Genomic DNA, 22,312 nt, shown 5'->3' on the forward strand with positions numbered 1-22,312 from the left:
AAGAAAAGGAAATCGATACAGTTTGGGTGGAATGCTGAGCCCGGGTCTGTGGGGACAAAGGGATTCCCAAGCAGGCCCCTGCCTGAAAGCCGGGGTGTAGGAATGCCTGCAGCACAGCTGCAGAATACAACAGTGTGGGGTGCAGAGACACTGGGGGGGGGAGGGTTGGCCTTGGAGGTAGCAGCCATGGGTAAAAATCTAGTTTTCACTCAAACCAGTCACCTAAGTTTTGGGCCCAACATCCTCCGCTACAAGTAAGGATAGTAAGTACTGCCTCATTCACAGTGGATAGTTTGAAAAGCCATTGCAACGGTAAATGAGCAAACGCTGAAGCATTGCTCCTAGGGGATGCTCAGGGTTGGGGTCCTGGGAACTCTATTCACAATGCTGTCATCAATTGGTCAATATATAACCTGTTTTATGTGTGTTTCTGTAGGCCCCTCAACCACGAAGGATACACTTGTAGACTCTAGCCTGAAGCTGCAGATAGTACTCAATCTTACATTTATATTATATATATTATGTGGGTTGCCCTGACCCTCCTTCACACCACTACTCCTGTGCTCCCAGGGAATTGTAAAATAAGAGTTATTTGTAGCAAAAGGGCAGCTCAGTTCTACCTAGAATAACCAAGAAGGCTACTAAGTGACTAACAGGCAGGTAGCATATACAGCATGGATACATTGCACAAAGGATATGATACACTGCACAAAAGATATGGATACACTGTGCAAAGGAGATGGATACACCACATAAAGAATATGGATACACTGTGTAAAGATATGATACACTACACAAGGGATATGGATACATTGTGCAAAGGATATGGATACACTGCAATAGGATGATTCTCATTCTGGGTAGAGAGGAACAGTGAGAGATTTTTATCATGCTATTCTCAGCTCACAGCATGTAGTTTCTGTTTTGTTTGGTAGGAGTTGAACCTGGGGCCTCATGTGTACTTGGCAAGTACTCTACCACTAAGCTATATATCTAGCCCCCTAGCATGTAATTTAAAACTAACAAATTGTCTATCTGTGAAATTTTCCATTTAGCATTTTCAGACCACAGCTGACCATGGGTAACTGAAACCATGCAAGGCAGAACTGTGGCTAAGGAAGAATTGCTGTACCTACTTCATGGACTATTAGAAAGATAATACACAAGGGGCACCTCGTAAACAGGGTCCTTGGAACGTAGTAGGAGCTCAGTGACGGATAACACTAATGATAACAGCACCCTCCAACTCGGGGACCAGGACTGACTTCCCAACATCATGAGCAGAACAAGTTACCTCACCAGCCTCTCCCCCCACCTCCTTGGTAGCCATCTCTCATGAGTACCAGGATAAGAGTTTATGTTTCATGCCACCCAGCAGTAAACCTGTGAGAACTCTCCAGCTGTACACTACAAACGTTGTTGACCTGTGTGGATGTCAACTACAAACTGGTTGGTTGTAAATATTACATTATAAGGAATCAGTGCCCATTCTAAAGAATCCAAAATAGAGAAAGATGACTTTGCCAACCTTATAATCTGCTGGTGGGAGACAGCCACAGCCACAGTAGTCTTGTAGCTTCGGACTATTTCCTCTTTGTGCAGCAGACTGCAACACACACTGCAAGGAGATGTCTTAGGGGTTCACTGAGTATATGGAACTAGGCCAATCATGAACAAGAGCCTGCTGCAGGGGCGGAGAGATGGCTCGGGGATTAGTTCACTTTTCTTCCTTGAGGACCCAAGTTTGGTTCCAGCACCCACGCAGGTGGTTTACAACCACCACAATTCCAACTCCAAGGAAATTTGACATCTTTGTCCTCCGCAGGAATAAATACTCATGTGCACATACCTACACACACATAGACACAGACACAGGCACAGGCACAGGCACAGGCACATGCGCGCGCACGCGCGCGCGCGCGCACACACACACACACACACACACACACACACACACACACACACGCACACACACACACACACACGCACACACGATTAAAAATAATTGGGGGAGGGAGTTGAGATCGGGTCTCTCTACCATAGCCTGGATGTCCTGAAACTCGCTATGTTGATCAGGCTGGCCTTGAACTCAGAGATCTGACTCCCAAGTGCTGGGATTAAAGCATGCATCACCATGCTTAGCCACCCCCTTCCCCCGCCAAAAAAATTTTTTTAAAAAGAAACAAAGAGCTAGCTTTAGGGAAGCAGAGAAGAAACTCAGAGTGCTTGCCTGGCATACGTGAAGCTCAGAGTTCGACTCCTAGCACTACATAAACCAGGGCATAAGAGCACACATCTGTAATCCCAGTGCTTGGCACGCAGAGGTAAGGGTAATAGGAGTCACAGGTTACACTCAACTACAAGGCAAGTTTGAAGCCAGCCTGGGTTACCTAAGACCCTATCTACAAATAAAATAATGAGAATTGGCTTTGGAATGGATTCGAACTCCTAAATCTCAGAACATCTATATCCCTCATGTCCCATAAAGTCACAAGTGTAACCCCCACAGCTCCCCTCCCCCTTTTAAAGGCCTGAGTTCAAGCCAATGATGTGTTAAATTCCTGTTTTCCTATGTTCCTGCTCAGGTTGGAAAGACCTCCTGGAAGCAACAGGCCAAGTTCCCGTGACCTTGGGCCTAGGGACCAGTGCCAAGGGCTCCCTTGGGTCACAGCTATCTCTCAACACAACACGGGAAGGGTGCAAACTGCCTGGACAGGCAGCAGGATAGTGTATCCTCTCCCTTCCTGATGGGCAACAGGAAAAAATACCTTGGACACTGGGCCATGTGTGTGGAATTTCTTCTCTCCGATGGGCTGGGCCCACCGTGAAGCACCTGGCTCTTTTTACATTCCCTTCCTCCCATTTCACAGCCTGGGCTCTGTCCTGAAGAACGCTGCCGCGCTGTTGTACAGAGCGGAAACATGTTTGTTTTCTCTGCATGAGTTACAGCCACTTGAGGCATTCCACGTAGGAGGTCTGACCTGTGTCCCCAGCCTGACCCTGGCCTTGCCACAGGAAGGCCGCTGCACTCTCAGGAACAGGCTCTTGGGACCAGGAAAGTGTCCCATTTTCTAGAGACCAGGACACATAAACTCACATGGGAAAAGAGTCCCGTGGCGCTTCCCTCCTCTCGGAGTGCTTATCTCTCTAGCCTGTGAACAAACTAAAATCTGGCAACGGCTCACCGACGCCGGGTGCGTCTATTCTTTTTAAGGGCTATTAGGACAGAAGCTAAGCAATACCACTGAGGAGACAAGAGGAAGAGCCAGGACCTAGCCAGGCGGCCACCATCTGCTCTCTGAGCCTCAGTTTCCTCACTGGCAAAAGCAGAGCGTTGTGCGGGAGTGCTGACCCACGCCTGTAGACCCAGACCTCAGGAGGCAGAGGAAGGCCGAGGCCAGCCTAGTCTAAAAATCGAGTTCCAGGATAGTCAGGGCTAAACAAGGAAGCTCTATCAAAAAAAAAAAAAACTTAATTAATTAAAATAAAAGATTGCTACACAGCCCAAACTCAAGTAGTCCTCCTGCCTGAGTTTTCTAAGTAGTTGGGACTACAGACACACACCACATTCAGCTATGATAGTCCTATTCTTTTCTTCCACTTCAGCCCCGCTGGTCCTCTAAAGGCCAATCCAAATCCTTCATTCTTTATTTCAACAAGTACTTGTGACAAATATTTACTAATAAGAGATGATGCCTGTCCGGGTAGCACACATCTCTAATCCCAGCATGTGGGGACAGAGGCAGATGGATCCTGGGGGAGGGGGCGGGTTTCAAGGCCAGCCTGGTCTCTACAGAGTTTCAGGCCAGCAAGGGTTACACAGTGACGTCCTTTGAGGTGGAAGAAGAGGGTAGGAGAGGGAATGGGGAATGGGGAATGGGGGTGGGACAATGGGGGTGATGGCAGTGAAGAGGGCGAGGGGGGTGAGGGTGTAAGGGGGGCTCATGGGAGGGTGGTGGTGGGGGTTGGGACAAGAACACAAATGAGTCAAAAAAGGACATAATGAGGAGGAGCCAGGTCCCCACCCTCAGGACACTTCCTAGTCTAGAAGAACAAAGCAACAGTTCCCATCACCTGTGGTGGCAAGCACGGTGTGACTGGCTTTTCTATCTTTCATCAGCTCACGCCTCCACAGCAGCCCACCAAGGCGGGAACTCTGAAAATCTTGGCTGAGCTCTGAAAGCTACAGAAGAAGAGCCGTGGGTGGGATGGATCTAAGAGAAGGTGGCTTCTCAGGTAGCACTGGGTTCCTGACGCTTCCCCTGACAACCGCACCTCTATCTGAACTGATACAGAAACACTAACAGCTCAGAGCTGTCCACTAACCTGTACAAGCACGCCATAGAGCTCACATACACCCTATGCACCGATTTTTAAAAAGTACTTTCTTTGTTTTATTTAACGAATGGAATTCACTACTAACACGGTGCGGTCATTACACTCTAAGGAAGTTTATAAAAAATGCACTCCTGGGGTTGGGGATTTAGCTCAGTGGTAGAGCACTTGCCTAGGAAGCGCAAGGCCCTGGGTTCGGTCCCCAGCTCCGAAAAAAAAGAACCAAAAAAAAAAAAAAAAAATGCACTCCTGCAATCTGGCCCAGATCAAGGTTCAGTGGTTTAAGTCAGGTCTCCCCCTTTGTGTGTGTGTGCAGGGTTGGGGAGGTCACCAGCTTACCACAGAGCTCTAGAAATCTGCCTGTCTCTGCCCTACAGCACTGAAGTTACAGGTCTGTCACTAACCCCAGCTCTGACACGGTGCGAGGGATCTGAACTGAGGCTTTCATTTTATTCACTAAGCCATCTCCATAGCCCTTGAGGGTGGTCTCCTTGGTCCAAAAAGCACCCGTGTCTTACTCTGGAGTGCACTGCAATTCAGACCTTTTTTTTTTTTTTTTTTTTTTTTTTTTTGGGGACTGGAACCAGGGGCAACCTAGGCAAGCGCCTACCACTGAGCTAAATCCCCAACCCCAATTCAGACCTTTCTTATTCTAAGCCCAAAACTAAGCCTGAGACAGGCCTTAAGCAAGGACCACCGCTTCAGAGACTCCTCACCCCCAAACACCACACCTCCCCACATGTACTCTGACAAAGGAGCTATTGCTTCCTTAAGAAGGTAAAACTGTTTCCATTGGTGGCATGCGGTCTGTCCCTCAGCAGTCTGCGAGCTCCCATCGCCTCCTCCACCATGGATGGACGTTGTCTACCAGGATCAAATGAACCTTCTCTTCTCAGCTTTCCCCTCCGTTCCCACGTGGTTATTTATATCGGGAACATCTTTCCTTCTTAATCCACGGGACTACCCTCCCCCTCGTTTGAAAAGGTCACTTTCAAGTTATTCTTTCCAGAAGGCTTTCTTGAAGTCCGTGGCTTCAAGCTGGTGCTCCATCCCGGTGCCCCCATGATCCCTTGCTCGGTAAGTGGCAAGGATGAACGTGGCCACTCAGCCTCTAACTATATGGAAAAGAGCAAACGGCTACAGCCAAACCCCACAAACGAGATGTCAGCCTTTTCTGGCAAGAAACACTTTACTTTCTTCACGTACAAGGATTTTTATCATAAAACCAGTTTTATTCAGAACATCTGGAAATCAGAGACCTACCGCCCATAGATGCCACTATCTTGATAACAAGCCGTCTGGTATATTTACTTCAATTTTTTTTAAAGTATCTGTTTAATACCACGCTGGAATCATGTTATATATGCAATCTGGAATCTTGCCTTTCTGCACAACACAGAAGGCCGCAGTCCAGCAAAGTCTTTGTTTTTAATGGTTGTTTCGCACCATTCTGAGGTATGGTGACTTATGGAGCTACTCTGTGGCTGGTGAACATTTGGACTGTTTCCAACGTCTTGTTGTTTACAGAGGAACGCTGTCCTAGAGTTAGAGCAGGCCGAAGAGAGCACCATTCCCACTCTGTTCCGTCCTATGGGCTACACGATGAATATGCACTCAGGGCTCAGTATAGCAGGACTAACTCTTCCCGTCCTTATGTCTACAGGCATGGGCCACCAGGCCCGGCAGTGAAGGGTGCTGGGCTATGAATTCGGATTCTCATGCTTGCTGTGCGCGCTCCATTTACGACTCACTGGATGTTTGCAAAGTTCACCTTTCATAACTGCTCTTCTCTGTCTATTTAATAAACATTCCCAGAGCAACCCTTTCATTCTTTCATAAGCAACCTGGCTCCGTGACCCATAAGAAAATTAATTTTAGCTTTTCTCAGCTACTTCATGCAGAAGAGAACGAGGAATGTTCCGGGGAAAGGGGAAGATGTTCAATCTTCCGTAAAAAGACTTTGATGTAATCCTTGTACATTTTTCCTCAAAGCAACAGATACATTCCTAAGACGGCAGGGGAGAGGGCTCTGAGCGGAAGAAATTACACTATGAGCACCAGACCCTAAAACCAAGAGCCTTCAATAACGGAAAGATGTGCCCTTCATTTTCCTCTTTCAAAGCTTCAGATTTGAAGGGTGTTGGGTTTTCTGAAAACACAGTACACTTTAACACATCAAGTTTGGATTAAATGCAGGCTACCTGATACCAGTTGCCACAGAAGGCCAGACATAATGCGAGTGCCCAGCATGGGGAAATCTTTTGTTCCTGGATAAATCTGAATGCTTCTAGAAGGGAAGACTGACGGCTTTAGAAAGTGAACTTCTGAATTCATCCGCACTGGCGGTGGGAGTTTCACTGCTTGGGGTCAGTCGGGGAGGGGCCCTGGTGGAGAGTGGAAAGCTGTCTTCCAGGCACTCCAGCCGTTATACCGGTGGGTGAAGCAAGCCACGCCAGGTGTCTTGCTAATCGCAGTGGTGGTTCTGGGGCTCTGTGCCTCGGTTCGTGTGCAGGTCTATGCCCAGGCAGGCATCAAAGCTCACTTTGTGTCTCCATCGACCACCTCTTGGTGCAGTCAAAACTTCTAACAGTGCTGAGCAACGGTGCTGCACACCTTTGATCCCAGCACTCGGGAGGCAAAGGTGGGTGGGTTTCTGAGCTTGAGTCCAGCCTGGTCAACAAAGTGAGCTCCGGGACCTCCAGGGCTGTGACACAGAGAAACCCTGTCTTGAAAGAAAACTGGGAAAAAATTATCATTGCTTGTGAGGCAGAGGCAGACGGGTCTCTGTGAGTTCAAGGACAGACAGCCTGGTACTGCATAGTAAGTTCTAGGCCAGCAAAGGATACATAGTGAGAGCCTGCCTCTAAATAAATAAATAATAGTATAGGAGAACTAATCAAAAGGATGCATAGGAAAGCTTCGTGCACTTACACTTATTTGCAGATGTCCAAAATGCCAGTGAAGAAGAGACACACCGATCGTGGTGATGGCCATGGGGGAGGCAGACTGTGGTCAGCAGTGACAGTTGAGATCTCCCCTACATGCCCTTCCATGTATTGGGATTGTGATTAGCGCTACTGTTGTAGTTAGTGCAGATTTTATGTGCTATTATCATGGTTTTTGTTTGTGTGCTACTGAGGGTTGAATGAATTCAGGGCTGCCAAGAGGCCTACCAGAGAGTCACACCCCAAGACCAGAATGTTTTAATGTAGTTGCCTTCGAGAAAACTGGTCGATTCCAAATGCAACCCAGTGTGCATAAGCACATAAGCACACACATTTCTATACGAGGCATAGATGTGTAAGCTTTTTCTGGAAGAGTGCAAAACACGATCGTCGTTGCCTGTTTTGGGGGAAAGTCTGATTTTATGATTAAAAACTGAAATGCTCACACTTCCTTGCCAATGGCAAGAAGTTCCAATAGTAAATCAGGGGATGTAAGTGGCTTTTAATGTTACAGTCAGCAGAATGACTGTTATTTGTGCTGGATACAGATGGATAAACCCGATCTTCTTCACAAGGCAAACTAGGTCTCGGTCCTAGGGAGACCTGAAATTGGCCCGGAATTGCGGAGTCTGGCTCTGCAGCAGAGTGCACTGGGTGATGCCAGGAACGGAATCGCTGCAAAGCCAGCGTTCTGCCGCTCTCTGCAAACACATGCTTTCCCTAAGTCCTAGAGAAAAGCGGTAGGTCCAAGTGGTATTAAGTAGTACTTTACTCTTAAGAACATTTGTACAGGCTTAGAACAACGTGTCCAAGGGTGGGATCTGGGGGCCTTGTGCAAACCGAGGAAATTCTATTTTCCTGGAAAGTGCTTTGGGGCACTTAATTCCAAGTCGTCCCAGGCCTAACGTGAGCATTCAGGAGTCTTCAGTGCCAAACTCTACCGGATCTGAGAGACTCCTGTGTAATCTTTTTCTGTTGTTTTTGTTTTAGCGGAGAAAAAAAAAGTTTTGTTAAGTAGCTCACCGTGGCCTTTAACTCTGGTTCCTTCCGCCTCCATTTCCCAAACACTGGGATTATACGGGCAATTATAAATGGGCAAATATAGTTAGGGAGGAAATAAATCCATTTCAAAATAAGATAAAAATTCTCAAAATAAATGGACTGATTTGTCCTAAAAAGTCAAATATTAAGAAAAACAAGTCTTTCTACAACAGGGCCCCAGATCTCCTTGTTAAGTCCTGGTATCTACTGCTAGCTCACAGTAAATGCCACACTTAATTAGCCAGTGGGATTCTCATCCAGGGGAATGGGGAGTGAGCAAAAGGCTCCTTCAGGCTCTTTAGAGCTCTAATGAGCAGATGAAGTAGGGGTCTGGGGTTGGGATAAGGCACTCTGTGCTGCCACATGGCCCTCGGAAAGCACAGGCTCTGGGCCTCCTTGACAATGGAGCGCCCTCCATTGCATGCCACTACTAAGTGTGCACGGACTCGGGTCCTCTACAGGAAACGAACAAACCTACTAGTGTGGCCTACATGCCCCTCGCAATGCTGATCCGTAGACTTGGAGCCAAGAGGAAGGAAAAGGTGCAGTGAGGTTGCCAGCCATTGTTGTGACCTGAAACCAACAGAGGGAAGGCACACTGACCTTCCAGAGGGCAGGTCCTGCAAACCGCAGGCTGGGGAACTTGACATCTGTCCTTGAGCAGATTCACTACAGCTTATTCACAGACTGTGTGGGAGAGGGGATCGCTTAGGAGCAAATGTGGGTACCAGGGACAAGCCTTTCACACCGAGAGGAAAGGTTAAGAACTCCTAAGCTCTCCCACAGTGGACAAGCTAACCAAGGAAGAGTCAGAATGACTAAACAAATGACAGACCACAGTTATCCTAGAGGAGGGTCCCTGTGCCCCGGGAGTCTATCTCCCAGGCAGATCACACAGAATTCAAACCTGGGAAGGGGCTCTGATTATCGTAGTGGGCATATCAACAAACATAATGATCTCCGCAGACTATAGGAACGGACCACATCTAAACTGACTCTGAGAATCTGGACTGTATCCTCATTTATCCAGGCATCTGACTGGAAGAGAAGACTCCAGAATCCTGGGTGACTAAAAGGTCACCAGTGTGACATGATTATCAGAAGAGGCAATGCAAGAGCTGGGGAGATTGCCCGGTGGGTATGAGTGTTATAGTATAATGGCGTATACAATAAGGGACTAACAGGAGGGGGAGAGACCGGAGTATAATGAATGTGTGGAGTCTCCTTGTGCAACAATAAATACCACACACACTGAGTACGCACAATGAAAACTCCCACAACTTTTTTTTAAAAGATGTATTTACTTATTTCAAATGAGTACACTGTCGCTGTCTTCAGACACACCAGAAGAGGGCATCAGATCTCATTACAGATGGTTGTGAGACACCATGTGGTTGCTGGGAATTGAACTCAGGACCTCTGGAAGAGCAGCCATTGCTCTTAACCACTGAGCCATGTCTCCAGCCCCAAAACTTTTTTTGACATGACAATTCACTGTCCTGTTTTGTGTGTGTGTGTGTGTGTGTGTGTGTGTGTGTGTGTGTGTGTGTGTCCATCCATGTGGAAGGCCAGCAGTCAACATTAGTGCTCTCCCCAATTATTCAACACCTTATTTTTTTGAGAGAGTCTCTCACTGAATCTGGGAATTGCAAGTTCTGCTAATTGGCTGGCCCACAGACCACCTGCCTGGCACAGGGAATACAGCCAACGCCCACAGCCTCAGCTGTGTGTGGGCCTGCTAAGGATCTCCAGTCCTTGTGCCTATGAGGCAAGCGCTTCCGCATCTCTCCAGAACCACTTTCTCTTTCCTACGTGATGTATGAAGACTGCTATGCTAAAAAGTTTACAAATAAGTAACAAGAGGGAAATGCCCAGACCCTCTTCTACTCATTCCCAGTGTGAAAGAGAAAATAAGACCCACTCAATAGAACTGAGTGTTTGACTGAATTATCGTAGGCATGGTCTGGAAATACAGTCACGTTCGAAATTTGAAATATAAATACAGAGTACTAGCTAGATGGCTCAGCAGTTAAGAGCACTTGTGGCCCTTCCAGAGGACTGGAGTTCGGTTCCCAGATCATCCATGGGTTCAGAACTGCCTAAACTCTAGCTCCAAGAGGATCCAATGCCCTCTTCTGGCGTCTGAGTGCAACTCACAGACACACATACATGTAAATAAAAATTAAATAAATCTCCTTAAAAAAAATAGAGGCCAAGTACACAGTCTGTGCTCAACGCAAATGCGGCCCTGAGTCCAATCTCCTACATGCACAAAAATAGCAATATGCCATCAAAACAACAAGAAACAAGCCTTAAAAGAAACTAAAGAGAAACTAGGGAACATGAGAGACCACTAGATGCAAAGGAAGGAGGAAAGACGCTTTGGAAGGAAGAAGTGCGTCTAAAGAAAGACAAAGGCTGAGACCCCACCCTCCTAGAATCTGAGTGAACATAAAGGGTAAAATGTGCTATCGAGTGCCTGGGACAAACACGTGGCACCCACTCGGCGCTAGCCACGGTTCCCACCACCTTTGCACATTAATTCATTTCAGTCTCAGAAACAATGGGTACAGCTACCTGCATTCATCAATCAGGAAACGAGACACAGAAGCCATGTAACCTGCTCTGAAGCCACTGAGCTAGCAAGTGGAAGGCAGGACATAGATTTAAGGACCCTGGATCCTGAGTCTATGTTCTTTCTTCACTTGCTAGGTACTATATTTTAAATAATTATAATGACGGGACATTTCTGAACGTCCATGGGTGCAAATGGATTTGGAACTTATAAGCATGCAATGCCTGGAGCTGGGAAACCTGCACTCAGGGCCCGCTGTGAGTTGTTCGGCCCAAACCCTGAAAAACGAGTAACAGACGAAGCCCAATCCAGTGAAAACTCTTCTGACCTGACTGTGTTTAAAGGGAAAGAAGGCAACATCTCTGGGATTCTGAGCAGACTAGATCCATTCAGATTCCTATGACAGGGATACTGACACCCCCCCCCAAAAAAAAAGACAAATAAAACCGGTAGAGAGGAGTGGACATGGAGAAAACTCTCCAAAGAAAGCAAAGAGCCTTCCCACACACAGTCCAGCAGCCCTCGTCATGCCCTGCTTTGGGACTCTTCAGGACCAATCCAGGACGAAAGCAACCGTAACATGGAAACGTTGCTTAGATTTATCTGTAATTGGCATCTCCATAGAAAGTCGAGTGGAGAACAGGAAGAGTGGGCGATAGTCAATAGAAAGAAAAAGCCGAATGTTACGTTTAAATTGTTTCTGAAAAAGGATTTTTTTCTGGTCCGAGCGTTAAGACCAGTGAGCAGCAGGATATTTACATTTTGCTTTTAGTCAGAGATGCCTGAGAACAAACATCGCCATCGCAGGGTTTCCCTGCAGAAGAACTGTGTAGGGCACCGTGTAATTACTATACTTCTCCCTTGTCATAAAGCAAAGAGCACATGTTTGAGATTTCACTGGAAGTTGGAACAGCCGTTACTGAGAGCTTCATAAAGGGGAGGACTGATTTAGTCCTAGATCTCCACAGGACACCTGAAGTTCAATTTTGTCACTGAACAAAAGCACAACGGCAGCCCCGCAGGCTTTGCATAGGATGAAGGAGAGTTGGGGCTCTTCACTGGCTGAACGGAAAAAAAAACCCAATCATTAAAAAGAGAGGGGGAGGAGGGGGCTTAGAAATCACCACCACGTAAAGGGCAGAAGACATCTGGGCTCTCCTGCCTTGCCAACCGGTAGCAAACGTGGTTAGCAGTTAGACGGCTGCTGTCTCATCTCGGGAGTGCTCCGTGCACACTCAGAGTGAACTCACGCAGAAGACACCAGCCTCACTCTTCCCGTGCCATAAAGCAGGTTTGATGTAAATGCTTTTCAAGATACATTTTCACAAACAGAAAGGAAAAGCCAAAATTTAAGAGAGGTCAGCCAAGCTTTCACCCAGCACCGAGACCCAGGAGCTCCAGCACGGAGACCCCAGGACTTGTCGCTGGTTTTCTTTACTTAAATTCTCCGATTCTCAACGTACTTAGAAATGTGTAAAGTTGAACACCAACCACACTGATTACTAGTAGCTAGCAGAGGGACTAGACACACATTTTGAGCTCCTGGGAGGAAGGGCGATAGAGAAACAACACATTTATGAAACAGAAAGGCGTCAAATGACAGGTCTGTGTATGTGAGTATTTTAATGCACTGAGTCAACATTTCAAAAGGGGAGAGTCATGCTTTTTCCTATTTTTGAACACAGAATTACAAGGCACAAGAAGCTACTGACTCTCCTTATTAAGCTCAAAGGCACTATTTGCTTAGAGTGAGCAAGGCCCTAGGTTTGACCTCTGGTCACACACACACGCGCACACACACACACACACACACACACACACACACACACACACACACTTTAAAGCTCATTATGACTCAAACAGTTAAGAGATCAGTTACGTGTAGGACCTGGTTCAATTCCCAGCATCCACAGGGCAGCTCACAACTGTCTATAACTCCAGGTCTAGAGGACCCAATGCCCTCCCTCTTCTGACCTTTATGGGCTCTTGTGTCCACATGGTGTACAGCATACACACACTAAGGTACACACACCCGTACACATAAAAAGTTTAAATTAGAAAAAAAGGCTGCATACTCTGGTAAACACCGTTAATCCCAGCACAAAGGAGGCAGGAAGCAGAGGCAGGCTGATCTTTGTGAGTTCAAGGCCATACTGGTCCTCACAGTAGGTTCTAGGCCAGTTGGGGCTACACAGTAAGACCTTGTCTCAAAAAAAATAACCAAAACAAAACAAACAAAAACATTAAGATGGGAATTCAAACATCCACGAGGCAGAGGCAAGAGAATTCAGATTTCAAGGCCAGCCTGAGTGAGCCCTTTCCTTCAAAACAAGAGAAAGAAACAAAAACCCAAAATCCAAACAAACAAAACAAAAGCTAAAAACAAGCAAACAAACAAACACCCACAAACTGTAGAGAGTATATTCTCTGTGTACTCTGTGTAGCTCTGGTTGTCCTGGAACTTGCTCTGTAGACCAGGCTGACCTCAAACGCCGAGATCTGCCCCGTGTCTGCTGGGATTAAAGGCATAAGATCTAGGGGAGCAGCCAGGCAGTGGTAGCACACGCCTTCACTCACAGCACTCAGGAAGCAGAGGCAGCTGAATCCCTGTGAGAACAGTCTACCTAGGACTGTGACAGGAAGTGCCTACACCCACAGACATGTGCTGCTGCTACATGTTTCTGGAGACACGTGTGAAAGTAATGAGGCATGCACAGAGAAGCCGGGGCTCGCATGCACCCGGTGACGGTGGGATTTTAAGTGAGCTACTGAGGAAAGTGATGAGAAGACCTGTAAGACACATTGACTGAAAATGAAAACCTTAAAGAAACTGGTAAGAGACAACTTCGTGAAGTGAAGCACAATAAAGGCTGGGAAGATGTCTCAGAGGGTAATGGCCGGTCTGAGGTCCATCCCCAGGCCCCACACAACGGGAGGAAGAACCGACTGGCGCAAGTTGCCTTCCACATGCCACCAAGTGTACCGAAAGATCGTCAATGTAAGCTGACAGAGATAGGGAAGCTTCTAAAAGCAGGGGAACCAGGAATCCCCAAACCCAGCAGACGGGAGAAGAACTTGACAGAGCCCAGAAATGCAAAAGACAGAGAGTTCTGTGGCACCATGAAGTGAGAGGTGAGCAGTCCAGCTGTGGAAAGAGGTGGAGTACAGAGACAGTGAGCTGACGTTTAGAAATCTTATCACACCTCAGCAAAGCAGCAGCACACATGTCAGTGGTCCAAGGTCTCATCTGGTTAAACAGGACAGCACCCAGAATGCATTGTGTGACACAGGGCAATGTATCAGTGGATGGATGACGAAATGTATTTTTAAAGGATGAATGCACAGACCAAGTAAAATGTTCTGATTGGGAAAATGATTTGAGACTAGAGGCTGAGAGTCCCGGAGAAGGCAACTGGTTGGCAATAGTCCACAGGAAAAGTAACTCAGGACCCAGTGATCCAGGGATGGAGAGATGGGGTTGGAGCGCCCCAGCTACTCAACAGGTCAGATTAGCTAGATCCGGTGCCTAGAATTGTAAAAGATAACAGAGAGTGGCTCTGGACATTCAAAATCTCTCCACGACTTTTGTATCATGGCAAGATACAATTGTAGGAGAGAACTTGAGGGTTCTCAGGACTCTAAACTCAGAGCCATTTTCCCTGAGTGCCTTTGAATACGCATAATAACAAATTAATGAGATGCAGACAACTAAGCACCCTGGTGGTTAACACAGGGTACCTCTGGGAATTCAGGCTGTGAAGAAAGAAAACACAGCCTAGGCCAAGTCTACACTCTTCTCCCACATGAAGCCATGAGGCCAGGAGCCACACCTCGTTCAGAACAGGGCAGCTGGAGCCCCAGCTACCCCTCTACTAGAAAAAAAAAAAAAAAAAAGATTCCCGAGGGATCTTCTCATCCCTGCCCCAGCTATAAACAGCACAGAGCATCCCTCTACCAACTGGTGCAAATATTAAAACAGGCCTCCTACCAAAAGGAAGCGTGAGACGGAAGGTTGAAGAGAAACCAGGGCGAACGAAATCAGTTGTCCTAACTTCAACATCCACTACCGTGCTCTGTGCTCTGGTTCACACTCCAACCCGAACGGGAAGACAAACCAATTAACAAGAGCGTGCACAGCCATCACCTGCAAAATGGGGTTAATCCAGCCATAGAGAGGACAATGGGCAAAGCTCTCTTACAGCATTCCAGAACGGCCCAGGAGGGGTGAGTTTCTACAGCTCAGAGGCCCACTGTCCACTTCCCACTTGAAAGAACATCCTCACAGTGCCTCGACTCAGTGACTAGAGTCAGCCAGAGAGCTTTGGCAAGTCACGAAACAGTTACAACATTCATGCTTTCTTCCAGAATTGTGCCTGGCCATCTTTGAGCTGACAGCCTTTGCCGAGCTTGGCTGCGAGGACCAATCCCAGTTGCTGGCAGGTATAGAAGGGCAGGCTATGGCGCTCTCCGGGATTATCAGACCCTCATTTGCTTCTGCATTTATCCGAATCCTTCTCCTCACTTGTTAGCTCGCGTAGGGCAGCTCCTTGAACTCCTTCACTCCCCTTACATAGTATAAGCGATAGCTTTGAAGTTTAAAAAATGCATCATAGGAGGTGATGGAGCAGTTGGCGGAGTGCTTGCCTGGCATGCAGTGAGCCTCACGTTTCTCGCTAGCACCACATAGACAGGGCTGGGTAGTGCTCACCTGTAATCCCAGCACCAGGAGGCCAAGGCAGGAGGGTAAGAACTTCAAAGTCCTTTTTAACCACTCTGTGAGTTCAAGACCCTTCTGGGCTACAGTAAGATCCTAAGAAAGGAAGAAAGGAGATGCCAGGTAGCGGTGGCCACTCGGGAGGCAGGGTCAGGCTTATCTCTGTGGGTTCAAGGTTAGTCTAGTCTACTGAGTTCTAAGACAGCCAGGGTTACACAGAGAAACCTTGTCTTAAAAAACAAAACAAACGGGCTGGAGAGATGGCTCAGTGGTTAAGAGTACCCGACTACTCTTCCAGAGGTCCTGAGTTCAATTCCCAGCAACCACATGGTGGCTCACAACCATCTGTAATGAGATCTGATGCCCTCTTCTGGTGTATCTGAAGACAGCTACAGTGTACTTATATATAATAAATGAATAAATCTTTAAAAAAAAAAAACAAAACAAAACAAACAAAAAAAAACACAAAACACAAAAAAAAAAACCACACAAACAAAAAAACAGGAAAGAGGAAAAAGAAAGCCCTCACAACAGGCTTGTAATCCTGTGATGAAATATATTTCAAAGAGGCAGAGGCAGGCTGTATAATGGATTACTTGATGTTATAACAATTATTAATAAATGATAGCAGCGTTTATTGTCAGGCACATGCATATCACACAGACCCTACAACAGTCCTATGAGGCAGGTGCTATTATCCTAATTTTACCAATGAGAGACCTACCTACGGCACAGAGCTTCAGAGTGTCCTGCACGGGACACAGCTAACAAATGACAGATCTCGGGAAAAAAAAAAAAAAAAAGACAAAAGAACTTCGATTTTTAGCCACTAGACTATTTCATTACATGGAGAAGATTAAACACACATTATAAATAATGAAAGACGGGAAAAGCCTCTCCAGAATACAGCTCTGATTGCTTTTACCCGACTGTTGTCGCTTATTAGACGGATTCAAATGGAAACATAGTCCCCGGCGAGAGCCTGTCCTGGCTGGTTGAGACTCTTCAGGAACAAGGCAAAGGCTTCCAACATTCAAAGCCACATCCTTTTTGGCATCTTGTACTCACTGTCTTGAAAGGGAGTAAGAAGTAAGGCCAGAATCATATGTTGGTGTTCTCTCGTGGCCTAAGGCAGAGGAAGAGGAAGACCAGAGGACATGAAGCTTGAAGACTGGGTTGGTACCAGACCTTGTCACCTCCAAAGTGTCCAAATGATTCAAGAGAAGTCCAGGTCATGACTCTGATTTAGTCTACACCAGAAGAACCACCCAGAACAGCCAGAGCAAGCAGCCCACACAGGACAGCTGCAGAGAGACTCCATTTACATGTCCAAAACAAGTAACCAAAGAGCTGGGCCAGGGTCATCACCCAACCCTAATGCTTTCCCATCCTGACTTCAGAACATTACAGACCAAGTCAAAGCCCAATGTGGAGGGACATCAGTGGTTTGTACCCTCTGATGCCAGCACACCCATGAGCAACTGCTTTCCACTAGACACCCAGCCCAGGCAAAGCCAAGGCCTGTGGCTTAAAAACCAAAACTGGTGTTCACGCTCGACATGGTTAAGTTGATCCTGGAGCCAGAGTCTCCAGTTTCAACAATGAACTTTTATTCATCCAAAGAGACAGCTCAAATCCGAAAGTCTAAATCATCACCAATTTCCAACTGCTCATCACGTTCTCTCTTCAGAAATCTGAAAAATGTCCACTAGCCTACTTATTAAAACAAGCCCAACCGTCTTAGCTCCAGGATTACAGGCTTCCTGACTGAGCCACTCCCATAAATCCACTCAAAGTTTGATTATCATCTAATTACAATTTCTATACAGCTATATAATAATGTGTGTGTTCTGGAAGGAAGAAGAGAAGCTTCAATTACTTTAGACCTACCACTAAAAGAAACTGAAAGAGGAAAGACAACGTCCATAAAGAATTAAAGAGGAAGGGGGGAACACCAGTACCTCATGGCTTCTCGCAGCTCCAATGGAGGTGACGGAGCTAGGCCAAATGCAGGCTGAACATATATGGTCATCCCCAGACTTTCTTACTATATAAAGGAGAAATTAATAAAAGAAAAAGAGAAATGCCACACAGCGTTTTCTATCCCCACCATAATTTTTCAATTTTCTGTAGAGAAATGCCAGCCAATAACTAATTAGAACCATATCCTTTGTTTCCCCAATGGGAAGACACACACAAATGCTTTTAAAGACCAAATGTTAATGAGAACTTAAAAAAAAAAGGTAATCTGGAACTTCACTTTCCCTTCAGTATAGAACAAAATGCCCTTCTTTAAATCTATTTTTATAGTTGGGGAAACAGCCTAGCCAGATCCATCAACGCAAGTCCACCCACAGGTGCCCTGAATGGGGGCACCCTCTCTTTTCACTTTTCTTAGGGTAAAATTGGTATTGCGAACTCACCGATTTCTGTGCACCCCAATTTCAAGCTCCAGAAGACAAAAACTTGGTTACAAAAGGGAATGTGTTTTACACCTCTTTGGTTTCAAGGTGGGAAACGGTCCTTTTCACAGTGAGGACACTCTTTTCCATGTCCAAGTACATTCTATTCAAGAAATCCATTGCAGCCTTTTTACCTGACATATCACCACAAAACAGAAACAATTTCTGGGGTCAGACACTGAGCTGCCTACTCTCCACCATGGGAGGGCTTCTGAAACTGGTCTCTAAAGAAGCAAACTATAGGGTGTGACTCGGGAAAATGGCACAAAAAATAAATCTGGGAAGCTAGGGACGTGAAGTTCGGTGGTGGAAGGCTTACTTAGCATATGCAAAGCTCTCATGCAGAGCAACACAAAAATATATAAATAAATGAATACATATGTAAGTGAATTAATAAAACCAAAATAAATGTTTAAGATGCTGGCTTGTGATTTAGGCACATCCGGCAGCATTCTGAACTATATTTTCAAATAAGAGCCTGCTGGCCTGTGTCATCCAGATGTTCATCTGAGTGGGACCAGCCGGGGCAGTCTAGGGCTACAGAACACTTTCTTTCATGCAAAGGGGTTAGCTGAGATAGAAGAAACCATTTGTCATATCAAATACACTCCTATTTGGGAGGCAAAAGACGTTAGACGTCTCTAAAACATCTCAGTTTGCTCCCTATGTTTAGTGCCCAACAATTTTATTTCCCCTTCTGTAAGAACTACAATAGGCCATAAGTCTGGAACATTCTGCCATGTGTTGCAAATATTCAAAAGCTAGAAATCATTTATATTGCCCAATAAGGATATTATTTTAAACAGATTTTAGTCTGCAACAGAAAAAGGCCATGACGATGAAATACTTTTTCAATAAATGACTTCTGAACATTATTCCTTCCCAAAAAGATCATCAAAACAACCACCAAAAAGAAAACAAAGGATTCCCATATTTTTAAGCAAAAAAAGTACTCGTCATGCATATTCATATCCTAGCAGACATATAAATCAAATATGGGCATAATAACTTGAAAAAAAAAGCTAAGATGTAAAGTCTCGCTTCTGTGTGGTTAGCGGGCCGAGGTTTTCCCAATGTTAAATTTACCAACTGTATTTCTTAAACTATATTTCAAACTTTAAATCTCACATCTGTGTCTTACACTGGTTTGGGATGAGTGATTTACTTGGGGTCAAATTATAAGCCTTTTGCTCTAAGTCTAAATCATGCGTCTCAACATGATTCTGTACACATAAAAGGAACACGTGGCATGTGTTACCACTCTCCCTGGAGGAACCTAAATGCCCCGGAATAGCCTTTCTCCTGTGCGCCCCATAAAATAAGATGCTCCTCCGAAAAACGAAAGAGCAAGATTCCTACGCTGCATTAGGCACGCGAATTAAGCAAAGGCACGCCAAAACTTTTCCTGTTACCATTCATTACAAAATGTCTTGAATTTGTTTTATTGAAACAGTCGTCTTCACCCAACAGATACACCCAGAAAACCGAACTAATTCCATCAGCAAACTGGTAGACCGTTTGCTGTCATTCATCTGCACCGATGGGATCAGTTCAACATCTAATTCGAAGTATGCCAAGTCAGTCCACCACCAAAGTATGGCATCTACAAGGACCGCGGGCTGTTCTGGGCCTGGGAAGATTGCTGGACAGCCAGACAATGAAAAGCTCCCTGGTGGCCACTAACTCAGCCCAGGGGGCGGGGCGGGGGCAAGGAAAGAAAGGGGGAGAGGAGTGAGCTCCCCTCTCTGCTGAAGCCGCGATCAGCAGCCGCCTCCGGGTCCCGGGCCACAGAGGAGGGGGCCCCAGGAAGGTAAGATTTCTCTGGGAAAGAAAGGAAACTTCCTGGTGTAGGCATTATGGGAAGGGGGTTAGTGCCCTCCCCCACACACCACAGGTATCTGCGGGGAGTCAAGTGGCTAGAGGAGGATGATAGGGGTCGCAGAGTGGGGAGGGCAGAGCTCCGCCACTCCTACGCGATTCCCTTTGCGTGGACCCGAGGGGTGTCAAACTTCCCAGCGTGGGCTCAGCCCGGTACAGGCACCCAGGAGTTGCCGCGAGCGCCCCAACCCGACAGGATCCTGGATGGGGCAAGACGGGGGAGCCGGCCAAGATAGAGATGGCAGGCCTATGGACAGCCGGTGAGGGCGGCGAGCAGCTGGCTCCCGGAACGTGGACCGCGCCTGAAGGCCGGGGGCGCCGCGGGGCCCGCGCTACTCACCTTCCGGTGCTTCTCCTTGTAGGGCAGCGCCAGCCATGGCATGTCCCGCACGAAGTCCTGCCACTGCCGCTGGTCTTGGTCCGAGGACACGAAGACGATCTCCAGGCGGTGCCGGGGCTCTGGCTCCGCGGCCGCGCCTGCCCCCGCCCCGGCCCCCGGCCCGGCCGCCGCGTCCCCTCGCAGGCGGCTGTAGAAGGCGGCCAGGCTGGCGCTGAGCTGCGCGCAGGGGGCGCTCAGGCTGCACCCGAAGTAGAGCCCCAGCAGCGCGATGCCGCGGGCGCCCAGCGAGTGCACGTCCACCTCCTCGCCACCGCCCGTCACCAGCTTGTCTCCCAGCAGCTCCTCCAAGAAGACCGACATCCTGGCCCACCGCAGCCCCGGCACGCGGGCGGGCGGGTGGGCTCGCGACAGCTACCCGGCTCGCTGGTCCGCGCGGCGGGCGGAGGCAGCGGCGGCAGCGGAGGCTGAGAGGGGAGCCCCGCCCACCGGGCCACCCAGCCACTCCCCTCCATAGCCACGCCCCCTCCGTGGCTGGCCCGCTCTGCGCAGGCAGGTCCGTAGCAGCTGGCGTCTTGGCGCGGGCCTCCCGTACGTGGCTAAAGTAAGAAACCTGACCCGAGTTCTACACCGGGACCAGAATGCCTGGACTTAAGGCCGGAGAACGGTGTCCCCCGTCCCGCCACCCGAACTGGCGCTTCCGAGGCTGCAAACCGTGGGAAGCTGCACCCCTACCCCTATAATTCCTCTCGCCTTCCACTTCTAAACCCTCTCCACACTGGAGAGTTCTCCAATTCTTGTTCTTTTCCAGTCTCTTCTACTCCCTTCCCAATACTAACCCTTAAGAGATTTTGAACCCCAATGACCTCGTATAAAACTTGTAGGGTTTAATATCATCGCCGCCCAATGTCACTATATCAGGCCAGGTCTTGTTCAAGCAGTCATGTGTGTGTTTTGTGCTTGCTACTATAAGTAGACTGGTGGGCGCCACCTCTCTGTTTCTGATGCCAGGCACAGGAGAGAGAATTCATAAATACTTGTGGGCTGATTACAAGTCACAGTGTGGGATTTCAGTCCACAGGTCGCTGGAACCATTCCCCGATGGGAAATGGCTCTCTTCCATTTCCGTAAATGTATGCAACAGATGGCGCAGCGTTTCCAAATCAGGGTTGGCTGCTCTCCTGACTTCATAGCTTATCTCAGGTCTGTTGGTAGTTGAGAAAATTCTAAAATTTTTTTACCCCATCTTGAAAGATGCTTTCCAATGCTTAGGAAGGAAAGAACTCTGATTAAACAAATGGTCTGTGGCAAGTCTCCTAGGCACAAACACAGGACAAACTATACTATCACACACACACGCACACGCACACGCACGCACACACACACACACACTCATACACACACACATACACACATTTAAAAAAAAGAGGACCATTTATGTGTATCAGTTCAGCTACTAAAAACAGTGACATTTTAAAAGGAAAACCCAACCACTGGCTATCCTTCATGGCTTTGCAGGTTATTTCTTTCGTATCTGCCGCCATCTAATGGAAGAATGAAAGAGAGGAACTTCTACCAACACATAAGACGCAAAATATTAGTGAATGCAACAGAATGCTTTAATTACACTTCCTCTACTATAAGAGAGAGAGAGAGAGAGAGAGAGAGAGAGAGAGAGAGAGAGAGAGAGAGAGGAGAGAACAAAGTGTATGACACAAGACCATTCAGAATATAACCTCAGGCTTCTAGTAGAAATGCCCTGAAGTTCTCAATGTGTTTACAGTAGACAGAAATATTGTGTAAGTTTTCAGGTCTGTAAAATATCATCACATAAACCAACGAAAGTCATAAAGACAATCTTCCCAGGAGGCACATCTTTGTGAGTTTGAGGCCAACCTGCTCTACAATAGCCAGGCTTACACAATGACACCCTGCTTCAAAACACTAAATAAATTGTCTTATTCATGTGTGTGTATTCGCCTGGTATTACAGGGCATTGTGAGCCACCCCATGTAAACATAGAGG

General features: G+C 47.2%; 1 protein-coding gene across 1 annotated transcript in view; it reads right to left on the bottom strand.

Annotated features, from left to right (window-relative positions):
* Nxn (nucleoredoxin) overlaps positions 1-20,759 on the bottom strand; it is a 141,600-nt gene extending 120,841 nt beyond the window's left edge. The window contains exon 1 of the mRNA XM_032914385.1: positions 20,291-20,759. Coding sequence (XP_032770276.1) covers positions 20,291-20,650 — 360 coding nt within the window. The 5' untranslated portion in view covers positions 20,651-20,759. The remainder of the gene's footprint in view (positions 1-20,290) is intronic.
* Positions 20,760-22,312: the final 1,553 nt, after the last annotated feature.

The sequence above is a fragment of the Rattus rattus genome, chromosome 9 (genome assembly GCF_011064425.1).
Source record: "Rattus rattus isolate New Zealand chromosome 9, Rrattus_CSIRO_v1, whole genome shotgun sequence".
Classification (NCBI taxonomy): domain Eukaryota; kingdom Metazoa; phylum Chordata; class Mammalia; order Rodentia; family Muridae; genus Rattus; species Rattus rattus.